The 16,932-nt window shown below is 39.8% G+C and overlaps 1 protein-coding gene across 1 annotated transcript in view; it reads left to right on the top strand.

Annotated features, from left to right (window-relative positions):
- The window catches only part of PLA2R1 (phospholipase A2 receptor 1), a 119,945-nt gene that overhangs the window by 12,407 nt on the left and 90,606 nt on the right, over window positions 1–16,932 (top strand). The window contains exons 2-3 of the mRNA XM_030324393.1: window positions 5,166–5,549; window positions 8,173–8,346. Of these exons, the coding sequence (XP_030180253.1) occupies window positions 5,166–5,549; window positions 8,173–8,346 (558 nt within the window). The remainder of the gene's footprint in view (window positions 1–5,165; window positions 5,550–8,172; window positions 8,347–16,932) is intronic.

Genomic DNA, 16,932 nt, shown 5'->3' with positions numbered 1-16,932 from the left:
GTGTGTGTGTGTGTGTGTGTGTGTGAGAGAGAGAGAGAGAGACAGAGACAGAGACAGAGAGAGAGAGAAATTGAGAGAGATAGAGAGAGGGAGAGGGGGAGAGAGAGAGAGACAGAGAGAGAGAGAGAGAGAGAGAGAGAGAGAGAGAGATTGAAAGAGATTTCTCTGATAGGCCAAACCTATCCCTTCTAGCTCTGGCTTCCATGTCATTGTGCTCCTCTATACCTCTGATGTCAAAATATATCTTGACATTGTTATAGTTCTTTCCATATATTTCATGATGTACTCCCAGGGATTACAGCAACTCCTTGAGGGCAAACACTATGACATTTATACCCTTTTTTCTGCAGGCTTCCTAACACATACCATACTAGGGACTGAAAAAAAATGTTTGTTTGAAACTTTAAGTCTTCTACCTCAAACTGTTTGGCAACAATCTGCAGCAGTTTATTTTCTACTTTATAGGTTATAAATTAATGTATGTAAATAAAGCTAGACCTAGACCTATATGGTCCTCACTATGCATATGGATATTAAACTTCTAAGACAAAATACATTTGGAAAAAAATGTAAAAGAATGATTTGATTAAATAACCCTTACAGTCCCAGCCAGCCTTAAAGTTCATGATTCTGGGTTTATGGATAAAGTCAGTCTCCTCCAGGGGGAGCTGAGTGGCTCAGTCTGTTGAGTGTCCGAATTCAGCTCAGGTCATGATCTCACATTCGTGGGTTTGAGCCCAATATGGGGCTCTGTGCTGACAGCTCAGAACCTGGAGCCTGCTTCAGATTCTGTGTGTGTGTGTCTCTCTCTGCCCCTCCCTTGCTCATGTTATGTCTCTCTCAAAAATTAAAATAAAATAAAATAAAATAAAATAAAATAAAATAAAATAAAATAAGAACATTTAGTCTCCTCCAAATGGCCTCATTCCTTCTGGTGTTGTTCTCAGTCTCCTCCCTGGAAAAGGGGCAAGTGTGTGCAAACACACACACTCTTCCCACTCCGAATGATCTGATCACACTGAGGAGTCATGCCCACCTTACACATGACAATAGTTGAGGATCCAGTCAAGTATTCTGAATTCTGGGCTATTTTTTTGTTCTTATTTTTCACCACTTGCTTTAAAGGGCTATTTTTTTTTTTTTTTTTTTTTTTTTTTGATTTGAGAGAGAGAGAGAGCACGAATGGGAGAGAGGGGCAGAGGGAGAGACAGAGGGAATCTTTAGCAGGCTCCACACTCAGCGGGGAGCCCAACACAGAGCTCTATCCCACGACCCTGGGATCATGACCTGAACTGAAATCAAGAGTCAGATACTCAATTGACTGAGCCATCTAGGTGCCCCAGGGCTATCTTAAATGTGGTTACAATGTTTTCTTTGGCACTGATGGAACCTCCTTCTTTTCATTAACTAGGAGTATTCTCATGATTTCAGAAGAAATAGGTATACTTTTAAGGGACAGATACTTAGGCAAATAATTTCTCCCTCTATCTCTAGTGCCCTACACAGTGCCTACCACATGGCTAGCACCCAATGAATGCTTGTGGAATGAAGTAATTTTCTATATGCAGTCAAAAAAGGATTACCTTAAACTTAAATTCCACACTTGATCAAGGAAGCATTCTCCTCCCATTCCTTCGAAAAGTACATGTTATCCTGTGGGGCAAAGGGTGGGTCTAAAATGATCTCCTCCTCAGAGGAACCCAGAAGTAGAAAGTAGAACTGTCTTCCATGGATTTTATTCCATGGAATAAAAAAAAAGGAATATTAGCTTGTAAGTTACTTCTAGTAAATCAATCCTTTTTCCCCTCTTAAACTTATAATTATGAAGGGAAGTATAATAACATTTTACTGCAAAGAGATTTAGTAATTCTGGCAGTACTTCATTAATCACTTAATCAGTGTTCAAGCAGAACTGATGTCCTTGACATATATAATCAATCTTGATTCCTCCCACATTTGATTTTCATACTTTTTAAAACCTGACTATAGACACTAAGGATTGGTGGCTTTTTTTCACATTATGTGTTTGTTACAGACAGCCTATATATGCATATAATAATGATCAGAATATTGATACCCGTATTGGGTCTCCTCAGAGTTTATTTGAAGGCAATTGTTTTCTCTTCAGTGAATTTATGGAGATTAATGGTGCCAGGACCAGATTCTATTATAGTTTAATGGGAAAATGGGATTGGGTCATTTTTTAGCTTAGTGTGGCATAGTATTCTTTTGGAGATGGCATATTTATTGTTATTGGTAAGCCAGAGCTACTTGTTTATGATACATTCTGAGGAACTTTTCCAAAGCTACATTCTAAAGGCAGCTGGGCATGAAAACATGATAACACTCCAAAAGTGAACAGCATGGGATGAGGTGTGTCTAATATCTTCTGCTTCAGGAAGGTATTTTTATGATCACTAGTGTAACTACAGAAGTTCTGATTACACCACTCCTTTTCTCTTAACACATAATAATTTGAACATTTAAAAATATTTATTCATCCAAAATGTTAGTAATATATAATGTCCATGTTGACTTAAAGACCATCCATTTGCCTATCCATACACTGCTTGTCAACATTATGTGTTTTTCTCTTTCTTATAAGAGAACTGCAGTATAGACTTTACAGGTAGATACTAGTTTGGAAGATGAACAGATGGAGACTCTTAATTCATGATTGCATGTATATTTGAACAAACAAGAAAAATATTTTGTTATCTTGATTTTGAAGAGTATTTTTCCTCCATAAAAGGTGATCTCAGGATCATTTAACACTAAAAAGTCTACACACACTGTGTACACTACTCTACAGAAGCTAGAGTAAAATGCATTTTTCTGCTAATGATAGAAGTCTTTGGGGGATGCTCATATTAGCACTCTTCAGTGTTCAACCAGATCTGCAGTTGCATTTGCAGACCAAGAATCAGGAAGCCAGAGGGATAATAGTACCAATAATAATACTAACAACTTGCTGAAGTCTTCCCATGCCAAAATGGTGTGTGATGTGCTTTGCATGGGTTACTTAATGGAATGCCCTTAACATCCCTATGAGATCAGTATCACACATGCTCCCAGTTCAAAAAGGAAAGGTGAGGCTTACTGAGATTAAAAAACTTGCCCAAAGTTCCAGACTGATCTGCCTGATTTGAGAGCCCTCAACCACTCGCCAGGTAGGCTGTCTACCCATCTTAGGTGTATAAACTGAGGCCCAGAGAGCTGAGGTCTAGCCAGTAAGTAGGTGGATATATTTGAACAAGTAAATGAGATAGAAGCTAAACTACAGAACAGTTATAGTAAAATGATTTTCCTTTAGTAAAAAATTAATGAAACTCCGAGCTAGCTAGAAAGTAATTAGGAGATTACAACAGAAATTAAGGTTAACGTTCTACCCAGGCGTGAAAAGGTGAAAAGAAGAGTTGGAGAGAAGGTTAATTATCAGAGTCTACATCACATTGGCAAGGGGCAGATTTGATCTTGAATGACTATTACTAATAACCATACAGACATGGTCTTCATTAGGAAAACAAATTTCCTGATCTAAATGAAATCTCCCTAAAACCATTCATTCTCTTCCCCCACCCAAACACACACTCCCTTCTCTTTTGCTCTGATATATGATGATCAAAGCAATTTTCTGACAACTGATTCAACTCCTCAAATATATGCTTATAAGTAAGGTTATCAATTATTAAATGAGGTATAGCTTTCATTAATACATTGACAATCTTTTTTTTAACAATGTCTTAAGTGATTTTGGTTGCTGTAAATCAATTCTCAGCCTAAGTAACTTAGGAAAAAACAAAAGAACTTTCCCCTTGTCCCCATGCACAAGGAAGCCCGTTCCATGCTGTTCCAAATCCCTAGAAGGCCTCTGCCTGTCACTTCTATACCCCTGCCATAGGACATGACTTGCCCTGAATCAGTCATTTTAAAGGGAAATTGATAATGTCCCTTCAGATTTTTAAAGAATGGACAGGAGGTAAACTACAAGAAAAGAGAATAAAAGAACTCTTGGGCCTGACCAGACATTCTGAGCTGGGTAACTCAGGAAGCCTAGGCCTGCCTGCCTACACAGGCAGACGTGTACAGCTGCTAGCACATCTAATCAACGTCAAGCATTTACTCAACTTCTAAAACATGTTCAGTACACTCTGTGCTTAGACTGAAGAAAGTAGACGTGATTTCTACCTTCAGAAAACCTATGAGAGAACAAGTTCATAATTGTATAACAGGTATCTTCCAGGCCAGTGATGAGGTGTAGTCAGATGGCAGGCAGGTAGCTAATACCCATTCCCTGGCTGGGCCCTTCCATTTTTTCCACAGGAAATTCACCCAAATATCTTCAGGGCGTTGGAAGTTCAGAGGTGCATCACAAAAGCCTATTCTCTCCATATCTCCCTGTGGCCTGTGTGGTTTTGCCACTGCCATGGTGCTCCAGTACCTCCCATGTGAAAATACACATGAGGGGGGGGGGGGGGCCCGAGCGGGGGTCCTGGGCATCCACTTGCTGCTGGTACCACTTAACAAGGCTTCTCTAGTGAATAGGCCATCCCCACAGCAAATGTCCCCACTTTTTTACTCCACCTGGACTCAGCACAGAGAGCAAATTGGAGAAGCTTTTCTTCCCCACCAGCTTTACACCTTGTATCAAGACATAAAGCAACACTTTGCTTCTATCCTTTCGGTTTTCTGTAGGAATTTGATGGTAGAAGTTTTCATTTCAGTGGCCCTTGATTTGGCTGCCATGTTTCTAATATTCAGGTGCTTGTCTAAAGAAAACCAAAAGATCACCATACCTCTGGGCATGCAATGTCCCTCCCATTTAGCCCTGAGTATTATTACCAATCCTTGCTCTCTTGCCAGTTGTGGTGAGCTTCTTCACCATAGTACCTCTCCCCTGTGGATTGATAGGCAGCCTTTGCTACTGGCCATGGAGGTCTTAGATCACTTTCTCATTAGTTCCAACAAGTCCATTTATATTTCCTAAGAAACGCTTCTGTGTTGTGCAAATAAAGCCCTTCTGGTGGATCCATCCATCACCTCAGATCTGTTCAAAATGGCTGTAAATTGTCACATACAACATCTTAGACATGCACACCAGGATCCTCATGACACTAGTTAATGATAAATGAAAGTTCCATGCCACGTTTCCTATTTTGTTTCAGATAAAGGAATATTCGTTATCCAGAGTGAGAGCCTCAAGAAATGCATTCAAGCAGGCAAATCTGCACTGACCCTGGAGAACTGCAAACCAGCAAACAAGCACATGCTGTGGAAGTGGGTTTCAAACCACCGCCTTTTTAACATAGGAGGCAGTGGTTGCCTGGGTCTGAATTTATCGAATCCAGAGCAGCTACTAAGCATATATGAGTGTGATTCCACTCACGTTTCCTTGAGATGGCGCTGTAACAGGAACATGATCACCGGCCCTCTCCAGTACACAGTCCAGGTGAATCACAACAACGTGCTTGTGGCCTCATGGAAATATCTTCATAAGTGGATTTCCTACATGTCAGGTGGTGGAAGCATTTGTGAATATCTGCACAAAGGTAAAAAATAATTTAAATGAAAGTACTTATGAAATCACATACTTAGAAAGATTATCCCTAAGTAAAGATTTGTAAATTATATGACAGCACCCAGAGCCTCAAGGGACTTCTGCTAAATACATTTTAGTTGCTACTTGCTTATCATAAAAGGATTATTGGAATCTTAGAATGAACTTGCTAAATTCAGCTAATGAAGCAAACTCAGAATTTAAAGGTTTTAGAGGAGAAAACACTTAAATAACTCAATGGAAAGGGGACGAAAGAACAAGTATAGGAGACAAAGAGAAAATAAAGGTGGAAGATAAAGTCTGTGAAGTAAAGACTTGTCAGGATGAATAGAAGAACCTCCCCTGCCACGGTTTCTATTATTGTACAAACTCAGCCCCAGGTATGAGCATGTCTACGGAGCACCTCAATGCCTCCTCATGCCTGCCTGGCATCCATGTGATGGTCACATACAAGGCATTGAAAGATAAACCACACACGACTGTCAGGAACAATTGGCAAGTGTCAAGCGGTGGGAAGAATGGTTTCAGGAGTGGGGGCTTTCATCCTCCATAGCTCTATAATACTTGACATGTTAAGCGGGGAAAAAAAAAACATAAAATGGCATAAATTCTGAAACTGCAAACTTGTCTCTTAGATTCTGTTCTGTAGCTTTCCTCATTCATTCATCCATCCATCACATATTTATTGAGCAGTGACTGTTTCTCGGGTGTCGGGCTGGGCATTTAATTTATAAAAGCTAACAAGACAGATGTGGCTCCTGACCTCATGGTGCTCTGTAGAATTATGCCTTAACAAGAGCATAGTCCTGTTGAGTCATGCTTAAGGCCAAGGATGCCCCAACTCTAGGAAGGAGAGCAAGGAACTCCTACGATCCAAAGCAGGACTTTCTCCTGTACCTACAAGAAAAGAATAAAGAGAGACAGAGCCAAGAGCAGGCCATTAGCAGGACTCACTACGATAAGCAAGTGCTGCAGGCCAGCACTCTGAATAGTCTACAGTCCTAAGGAAGAACTTAATATTTTGCTTTGTGTTAATTTTTTAGGCAGATACTCACATTCCTATGCACTCAAGTGAAGACTGAGCAGAATTCAGAGGACTGAAACAAGGCGATATGTCCTGAAACACCTGTAATTCCTCAACAGCCCAAACTTCTAGGGCCAACGATGTGGGGTGCTCTTGGTCTAGCCCCTGCCAATTGTGGGGAAGGAGTGGGAATCTCCACAGCTGGCCCTTCCACTCCAGGACCTGTTAACTTAATCGAAGGCAGTCCTTGTCCCCCTCACCATTGAAAGCCCCTGCTGAGTCATGCTTAAGGCCAAGGATGCCCGATTATTGTAATACTCTGAGAAGGCAGCCAACAGGCCACCTCTTCACACTCCTCTCTCCTTGACTACGATAGAGGTCTCCTAGCTAGTCATCCCATTTTCCCCTCTCGCCATGTAGGTTCTGTTTGCTACCCTGCACCCTGAGTTAGTCTTTAAAAATGGAAATCTGATCATGTCATTTTCCCATTCAAAACTCACTTGGTGACTTCCCACTACCCTCAGGGTAAAGGCCAAAATCCATAATGTGGCAGACCTGGCCATTTGTGAGCTGACGCTCCAGTACTTCCCCAGTTGCACTTCCTCTTGCACCTCCTTGCTCTTTCCATTCGCCCCACACATGTTCTCGTTACAGGCCCTTTGTATCTGCTGTTCCTCCCACCAGAACAACTCTTCTGCAAAGACCTGCACCCTCACCTCCCTCAGTTCTTACTCAGAGAGGTCTTCACTCACAACCCTATCCAAAATAGGGCCCCTCCACCCTTCAAACACACACACAGTCATTCTGTCTTCCTACCCTGCTTTGTTTTTCTTCATGACACTTACTGCTACCTGGAATTATGTGTTTACTTGTGTATTTGCTTTCTCTTTGTCTCTCCCCAGTAGAACAGAAGTTTCATATGAAAGGGAACATCTGCAGGTTTGCTCATTAGTACATCCCCAGTGCTGGGCACATTAAATGCTCAATAAATATCTATTGAATGAAAAAAAGTAATAGATGCCTATAAAACTCCTGAGGTTCAGATGCTGATCTCTGATGTATTTGGGGAGTGGAAGGTATTGTAAAGTAAAACTCAGGGCGGCTCAGTCGATTGAGCATCTGACTATCGATTTTGGGTCAGGTCATGATCTCATTATTGTGGGATTGAGCCCCAGGTCGGGCTCTGCGCTGAGTGTTGAGCCTGCTTGGGATTCTCTCCCTGCCCCTCTCTAGCTCATGTGCTCTCTCGCTGGCTCTCTCTCAAAATAAACATTTTTCTTAAGTTAAGAAGTAAATCTCCATTTAATTTTCCTTCTCATCCATTAACAAATACGTGTGCTACTGTCGCAGGGGCACCACAGTAAATAAACAAGTAGATAATTATGTAAACAAGCCACTTATCAGCATGCTCTCTGAACCCTTGTACTTTTACATACACTAGACAGTAGGTCCTGAGTGTTCTCAGTGATATAGCAAGGGCCTCACCCATTGTAGGTTTTCAGTCGATAAAAAAGTGTATTCACCATATGACAGTTTCCAAAGATAAAGCTGACGTAATACTTATTTGACTTTGTCTTTATCTTTCTCCTAGATTTGTATACAATCAAAGGGAATGCCCATGGAACACCGTGCATGTTTCCCTTCCAGTATAACCATCAGTGGCATCATGAATGCACCCGGGAAGGGCGGGAAGACAACTTACTGTGGTGTGCCACGACAAGCCGATATGAAAGAGATGAGAAGTGGGGATTTTGCCCAGATCCCAGTAAGAACAAAATCTAGGCTTTCTCCATATGTCATGAATGAATCAAGCATGATTAGAAAGTTATCTGTATCTAAAGACAAGCACCAGGATTGAAATATTGAAGTTTGAATAAGCACTCTGATTCCATTTATCCAGATTTTGATTTTGTGTTTGTTTTGCCTTGAAAAGACAATTCTGATGTGTACTCTTTTTTTTCCCTCCTGTGTTCAAAAGATGTTAATTAGCCTTTCTTCACTAAGCTCAGTGCATAAGGATGCTTTAACCAGAATGAAATTATAACACTCCGTATGCTCATTAATCCCAGCTTCCGGGCAGAATACATCAAAACAAACCTAAATGTGCATAAAACTCATTCTTTATATCTACTTTCAGTCCACCCCCCTCTTATAAGCTGCCTTAATTTCTCCATGTCCAGACTGCTTGTCTTGCCCATTGTCAAGTCCAGGCATCAGCTAGCTCCTTGATGACCTTTCTAAAATCGCTGTTGCCCTCATTATTTCTCAACAATGAGTTCTCATCTTGATTCCCTTTCCTTATTACTCAATTTCTAGCTAGAACTTCAAAATCTGACAGCTGCAATGTTCCAACTTTTTTCTCATTTAGTACTTATTTTATTTTTATTTAGCTAAAAGTTTTCCGATAGCTCCTAAATACTGAAGAATATTTATATATACCTTTTACTTTCTATATTCAATGTCCTTCACCTTGGTTCCTGCAAGTCAGAGTATTGCTCCTACTATCTCATCTTCGTGCCCCTCTCCTTCATATATTTAACAAAATGCAACAAATAAATTTGAAGCAAAAGCACACTGAAGAGATGAATTCCAAAGAATGTGATTTATAAGTTATCTGTAGAATTGTTTTGTAATCTAAGAACCAGTATGGTTTAGTGAATAAAAGAGAATATAGGCTTTGAAGTCAGACAGACCAAGACTGGGGTCCTTTTCCTTTTCAATGATGAGATCTTGAGTCTCAGTTTCTTCACCATAAAGTGGAGATCATAACAGTACCTTTTAGAGTTATTGAGATCCAATTAGATGATGCATCTAAGGCAATTATACTATCTGGCACATGGTAAGCACTCACCATGATTAGCCATCACCATCAACATGTATCATCATCAAAGATAACTTATCTTTTCAGTATGCACTTCTGAATCAATGACCCCTTCTCTTTATTGTCTGTCAACAGCACTAAGCCAGGCATAGCAGTGAATACCAAGAGTGTTAGGACTTAGGACCCTGCCTTCAAAGAACTTGGCCTCTAGATGTAATACAGTACAGATTTGCTCTATGCTGGAAAATGCAAGACTATATTTGATATGATATTGTAGAGTCACCTATGGCATAGGTACAAATACATATCCTGGCCCCTCTCTCAGAGATGCAGTGAGTCCAGTGTCTGGGATCCAAGGATCTGCATTTTTTAAATTTAAACTCAAGCTAGTTAACATACCATGTAGTCTTGGCTTCAGGAGTAGAACCCAGTGATTCATCTCCTACATGTGGCACTCAGTGCTCATCCCAACAACTGCCCTCCTTAATGCCCATCACACATTTAGCCCATCCCCCTGTCCACCTCCCCTCCAGCAACCCTCAGTTTGTTCTCTGTATTTAAGAGTCTCTTATGGTTTGCTTCCTTCTCTGTTTTTATCATATTTTTCATTCCCTTCCCCTATGTTCATCTGTTGTGTGTTTTAAATTCCACATATGAGTGAAACCATATGACATCTGTCTTTCTCTGACTTATTTCACTTAGCATAATACTCTCTAGTTCCATCCACACTGTTGCAAATGGCAAGATTTCATTCTTTTTCATCACCGAGTGGTATTCTATTGTATATAAATACCACATCTTCTTTATCCATTCATTAGTCAATGGACATTTGGGCTCTTTCCATAATTTGGCTATTGTTGATACTGCTGCTATAAACATCGGGGTGCATGTGCCCCTTCGAATCAGCATTTTTGTATCCTTTAGATAAATTCCTAGTAGTGCAATTGCTGGATCCTAGGGTAGTTCTATTTTTAATCTTTTGAGGAATCTCCATACTGTTTTCCAGAGTGGCTGCACCAGTTTGCATTCCCACCAACAGTGCAAAAGGGTTCCCCTTTCTCCACATCTTCGCCAAGATTTGTTGTTTCCTGAATAGTCCATTTTAGCCATTCTGACAGGTGTGAGGTGGTATCTCATTGTGGTTTTGATTTGTATTTCCCTGATGATGAGTGATGTTGAGCATCTTTTCATGTGTCTGTTAGTCATCTGGATATTTTCTTTGGAAAAGTCTCTATTCATGTCTTCTGCTAGTTTCTTCACTGGGTTATTTGTTTTTTGGGTGTTGAGTTTGGTAAGTTCTTTATAAATTTTAAATACTAACCCTTTATCGAGTATGTCATTTGCAATATATCATCTTCCATTCCATTGGTTGCCTTTTAGCTTTGTTGATTATTTCCTTTGCTGTGCAGAAACTTTTTATCTTGATGAGGTCCCAATAGTTCACTTTCGCTTTTATTTTCCTTGCCTCCAGAGACATATCAAGAAGTAAGCATCTGCATTTTTGACAAGTACCCAAAATGATCCTGTTGCAGATAATTCTTCATCAGACAATTCATAGCATGCAGATAATCCTGTGCCACATAGATCCATATACATAGGTGATATTAAGACATTTAACCACTAATATGTTATGTGCTATTGACCAATCCAAGTAGAGACTTTAGCATGGAGGTTAGGAATCCCAAAGGCCCAGTGCTGGTATTAACCCCTCAGCTGCTGGAATGTGAGGAGGTGGGATGAAGGAAAAGATGCAGGAGAGACTGGCACAGCAAGGGGCCCTCAGGGAGCTCAGGATGGCAGCTATTCACCAACCAGCATGAAAGTGTTTCATTGTTTAACAACTGCTTAGTCGTTAACCTTCTCTATCTGAATCTGAATATCTGTATGTAGGTGGATGTATTTATAATCCCTATGCTCCTTAGATTCTTGAGTCAGATGTCCTATCATTTGCATTGTCTTCTCTTTCCATTTCTATCTCTCATAGATGTCCTTATTAAAAGTACCTGAGCCAACACCAACAGCATTAACATGTATTTCACTGTATTCTTGAGGTTCTGTGAAAAGCCCTTTACCATCCTCTGTCTCTTATGCAATTATTATTTCCAGATGGAAGCCTGGGTGTAGTGGTGCTTGGGGCTTTTCACCCCCTGTGCCACCCCAGTCTTCCGATAGTGCAGAAGCTGCTTCTCTTCTGCTTCACAGCCTGCTAGATTCCAGCTCTCCTGACCTTTACCACAACCAGTAGTGCACGTATATTTGTAAAGTGCTAAATTACAGTTCCAGTTTTCTTCCTTTCTTGTTACTTTTAGTTCCTGGTGACCAACATAACTCAAAATGATGTGTCAGAGGGTGAAATCTGAGCAAGCTGATGGCTCTTTCCACAGGAGCAACAAGTGGATAGAATTGGGAGGAGTGAGTGGAATAAGATTTGTGCTTCTGTATATCATCTTTCTTAATGGAAGTTTTTAGTATCTCAATGTAAAATGATGCTTCCTTTTTTAAAAAAAAAAAGTTGATTGTAAGTGAGCAAAATTTAAATTTAATATTACTACATATACAAACACACTGGCAGTGAAAGATGCAATAAAATACCTATCACTATAAATTTTCAGGAACAAGGAGATATATAGAAATCTCTCTGGGTTTGTTTAGAGGCAATTCTTTGCCATCCTAAGTACCTCTTAATTGTGTGTTTTATACAGCTGGACAGTCATGTTTAGTTAGTTTGAGATATTTTTAAGATACTAACCTCTGAAATAGCCTGAGGATTGCCCTTGAACCTTATTAAGCTGATACAGTTTTGTTTTTTTTTTACCACTAACTTCAATGGTATAACAGAGCAGATTGGTACTAACACGGATGTATGACTGCAAACCTCACCTAAGCCTTCAACACTGGTTGCAATGCTATAGTCTTTTGTCATGCTGCTCACTTGCTCACCACAGTGACACTACCAACCTCTCTATCCTCCTCTAACTTCTTATCCTACCCCCGATTCTCCTTCCTGATTCTCCTGAAATGACCTCAATTCCTACTCATAATGAAAACAGGATCTATCAGAGGGGAAGTTTTGACAATTTCCTGGTCCCTAACCTTTAAACCTACTTGGGTCTGCACCCATCTTTTTTCCTCCATCCTGTACAATGGTGTTCCTCCTTCTACCCTAAGGCAAATTCTCCCCCACCCTTGGACTCCAGAGCCCCACATTCATCCTTCTCCAACCTGTATCTAAGTGTTTCTCAATGTGTGATCCCCATTCTGGCAGGATCAGCATTCCCTGCAGGCTTGCTAGAAATGCAAATTATCAGCCATAGCCCCAAACAACTATATCAGAAATTCTAGAAGTGCAGCTCTGCAATCTGTTTTAACAAGTCTTCTAAGTAATTTCAATGCACACCACTCTACTGGATCCTTCTTCATTAGCAGTCAAACATGCTCATGTCTTAAAATAACATCTTAAAAATAGTAGGACACCTTCATCCCCACTTATGCCTCCTGAAAACACCCATGTCTTTCACCACTCCCCAACAGACAGTTCAAAAGAATTGTCTATACCTCTTCACCTTGCTTTCATTTTCTCTGTCTCTCCTTTACTTCTATGACAATGCATGCCTGATCTCCACTTCCACAAATCATTCGTTCATTCAGTCCCACAAATTTGTATTGAACACCTACTATGTGCCAAGCTCACTGCTGAGATTACAGCCATGAACATGAAAGATGAAAGCCATAGTGCCTAATGAAGTTCGCATTCGAGAATGATACCCAAATTAATATATAATTACAATTTTTGATAAGTACTACTTTAACAAAATGTTGTTATCAGTAAGAAATCTAATTTAAATTTGTGAGTCAAGGAAGGCATTCCTGAGTATGTTGTATTTAAACTCCAGTCCAAGAGATGAGTAAGCGTTATCAAGATAGAAAGTGAGGGGATGAGATATCCATTCACAGGTGCATGGTGCAGCAGTGTACCAAGGAGGCAAGCTGAAAAGAAGCCTATAGGCCTGGTCAGTACTGGGTGTACCGGCAATAAGGGAATATATTGTTTGAATAGAACTGAAAAGAAATAATAAAACCAACTACAGGTTAATCTGCTTTTGACTCACCGTGCACATGCACTGACAATTCTAAACAATGTCCGTGATAAAATACTGTTACCTGTCGAGGGTGACTGCTTCCCCACCATCACTCCCAGCATGCCACTAGCCATGTGTCTGAAGGCTTTGAGGAGGGAAAGAGGTGACTGCTACTATCTAGGAAAGGCAATGTGGCAAGAGCACAGTGAGTAAGGGAGAAAGGAACAAGACATTCTGGAGAGGTTGGCAGAGGTCAACTCATGCAGAGGCAAGATAATTCAAGGTGTCCTAGGGGTAAAGAGTTACCTAATTCTAACTATAAATGGAAGCTATAAAAGGATCTTAAGCAGTGATGTGATAATGATTTACAAAATTTTAAGGGTCATTCTGACTTCTTTATGGCAAATAGCTTAGAAGGGAGTAAGAGAGAAATCCTGGAGATCAGTTATAAGGCCACATCAGTAGTTGACCCAGAGATAGTGGTGACTTGGGTTAGGTAGCAGAAAGGGGATTGGAGAATAGATGTATTGAAGATCTAACTTGGAGATAGACTGAATAGGATGTGATTGTCAGGAACACAGCTGAGCTGGAGAGAAGGAGCTGAGCTGTCGGGTGCCTGAGTAGTTGATTCAAGCAACAAGCCAAAAATGAAAGAGTTAAGCCTTTCATCACTTACTGTCAGATGTAAGCAAGAGCCTAAAGTGGGAGGAAGCACCAACTCCTCTTGTTCCATTTTTCCTAATGAAATGGCACACTGGTTGAGGGTCAAAAGGATCAGAGGGCCCTGAACAAAAGCTTCCTCAGTTTTGTGGACACTGGGATCAAGGGTAAGGGGGGGGAGAAAAGCTAGTAGTGGAAAAGGACTGAGTGAGAGTCAGAGTGAGTAAAAGTGTCTTCAGAAAGTTCCCCCTCCTCCACCCCCAACCTCAGCAGAGGTACATGAAGAGGATATCATCCCAAGGCCGCAGATAAAGAGGCCTAGAAATGAAGGTTCCAGGGCTAGGAATGCAAACAAGTGAAGAGCATGATGGGCCAGGAGACCTGAGTCTTTGACTAAAATTCCCTTCAGAGACTTCAGTGCACTGGCTATGAACCAAGTCTGATGTGGGAGTGCATCCTTCCCCCATGAAGTCTGCCAGGTAAAACCTTTGTAATTGCCTATGGTCAGGCCTGAAAAATCATATATAGATTTTTAACCAGGAGGTGGGACTCCTCACTGGTAAGGAGAGACTTAAAGGAGATAAGGGAGAAAATGAGATGTTAATTAAGACCCCAGCTTTCTGATATGCATAGCTAAGTTAATGGAGATACAGATTTGGAAGAGACAATCAAGCATTCAGACTGGAACTTGTTACGTATCAGTCAATCATGTGAGATGTGGACTAGGCAGTTAGACGTAAAGGCCTCTAAATATCTGAGAGTTGTAGCAATGGATTAGATAGTCTAGAGTATGTGTAGAATAGAAAGAAAGGGGTTCAGGCCCAAGTCTTAAGACCTAAACATTCAGTTTGACCAGAGAAGAATGAACCAGCAAAGGAGACTGAGACTAGGCGGCCAAAGAGGTAGAAGTGTAACCAAGCATGTAAAGTCAAGAAAAGAGAGTATATCTGCCAAGAGAGAAAGCTCAACTTGCCAAATGTGGCTGACGGGCTTGATTTGACAAGATCTGAAACTTAAGTGTTTGCTGGACTTGGCAACATGGAGGTCATTGATGGGCTTAACAAGATGTGCTCTAGTTGCCAGACTGTGTGGGTTAGAGAGTAAATGGAAAAACAGAAGAGGAGAGAACACTTCCTAATTCATTCTGTGAGGCCAGTATTACCTTGATATTGAAACCAAACAAAGGCATTATAATGAAAGAAAACTACAGACCAATATTTCTCATAATGTAGATGCATAAATCCTCAACAAAATACTGGCAAACAGAACTCAACAACATACAAAAAGAATTGTATACCATGATTTATCCCAAGAATGCAAAAGTGGTTTAAAATATGAAAACCATTAATATAATACCCATATCAATAGGAAAAAGGGCAAAAGCCACATGATTATTTCAATGAATGCAGAAAAAAATATTTGACAAAATTTAACATCCCTTCATGGAATTAAAACAAACAAACAAAAAACACTAAAAAACCAAGAACAGAAGGGAATTTCCTCACCCTAATAGGAGCATCTATGAAAAACCCACAAACAACATAATTAATGGTGAAATACTGGATGCTTTCCTCATATGATCAGGAGTCAGATGAGAATGTCCACTGTCACCACCTCTATTCAACATTGTACTGGAGGTTCTAATCAGGGCAAGTAGGCAAGAAAATGAAATAAAAGGCATCCAGATTGGAAAGAGGAATTAAAACTATCTCTATTTGCAGATGACATGATCTTGTACATATAAAATTCTAACGAATCCATTAAAAAAAACAATTACAAGTAATAAACACATTCATAGGATACAAGATCAATATACAAAAATCAATTGTATTTCAGTACAGTATCATTGAACAACCCAGAAATTAAATTAAGAAATCAATTCCATTTATAATAGCATCCAAAAGAATACATAAAATACTTTGGGAAACATTTAACAAAAGAAGTGAAAAACTTATACTCTTAAAACTACAAAATATAGTTGAAAGAAGTTCAAGATGACCTAAAATGAAAACATATTCCATGCTCATGGGACCAAAAGACTTAATATTGCTAAGGCACTATTACCTCAATCTCTTTAAAATTCTGGCTGACTTCTTCGTAAAAAGTGAAAAATTTATCCTAAAATTCATATGGAAATTCAAAGAATCCAAGAGAGCCAAAATGAAATGAAAAAGAGAACAAAGTTGGAGGACTTATACTTCCCAATTTCAAAACTTATGCAGAGGTATAGTAATCAAGACAATGTAGTACTGTCAAAATTGACTAGGAGTGCCTGACTGGATCACTTGGAAGAGCATGCAACTCTTGATCTTGGGGTTGTAAGTCTGGGTCCCACGCTGGATGTAAAGATTACTAAAACATAAATAAATAAACTTTAAAAAACTGGAATAAAATTGCAAGTCCACATTTATGGTTCATTGACTTTGGATAAAGATGCCAAGATAATTTAATGGGGAAAGAATAGTCTTTCAGCAAATAGTAAGGAAAACTGGATATTCACATTCAAAAGAATGAAATGGAACTCCTATCTCTCTCTCACCTTATAAAAAAATTAACCCCAAATAGATCAAAGACTTAAATGGAAAATATAAAACTGAAACTCTTAGAAAAATATATAGGGACATAGCTTCATGCTCTTGAATATGGCAATGCGTTCTTAGATATGACATCAGAATTCAAGGAACAAAAAAATAGATAAATTGGAGTTCATCAATATTAAAAAAAAATTGTGCTTCAAAGGACAGTATCAAGAACATGAGAAGACAACCCATGGAATGGAAGAAAATATTTG

This window comes from Lynx canadensis, chromosome C1 (genome assembly GCF_007474595.2).
Source record: "Lynx canadensis isolate LIC74 chromosome C1, mLynCan4.pri.v2, whole genome shotgun sequence".
NCBI classification, from domain to species: domain Eukaryota; kingdom Metazoa; phylum Chordata; class Mammalia; order Carnivora; family Felidae; genus Lynx; species Lynx canadensis.
Note: the sequence above shows the minus strand (reverse complement) of the source record. Positions and strands in the feature narration are given on the sequence as shown.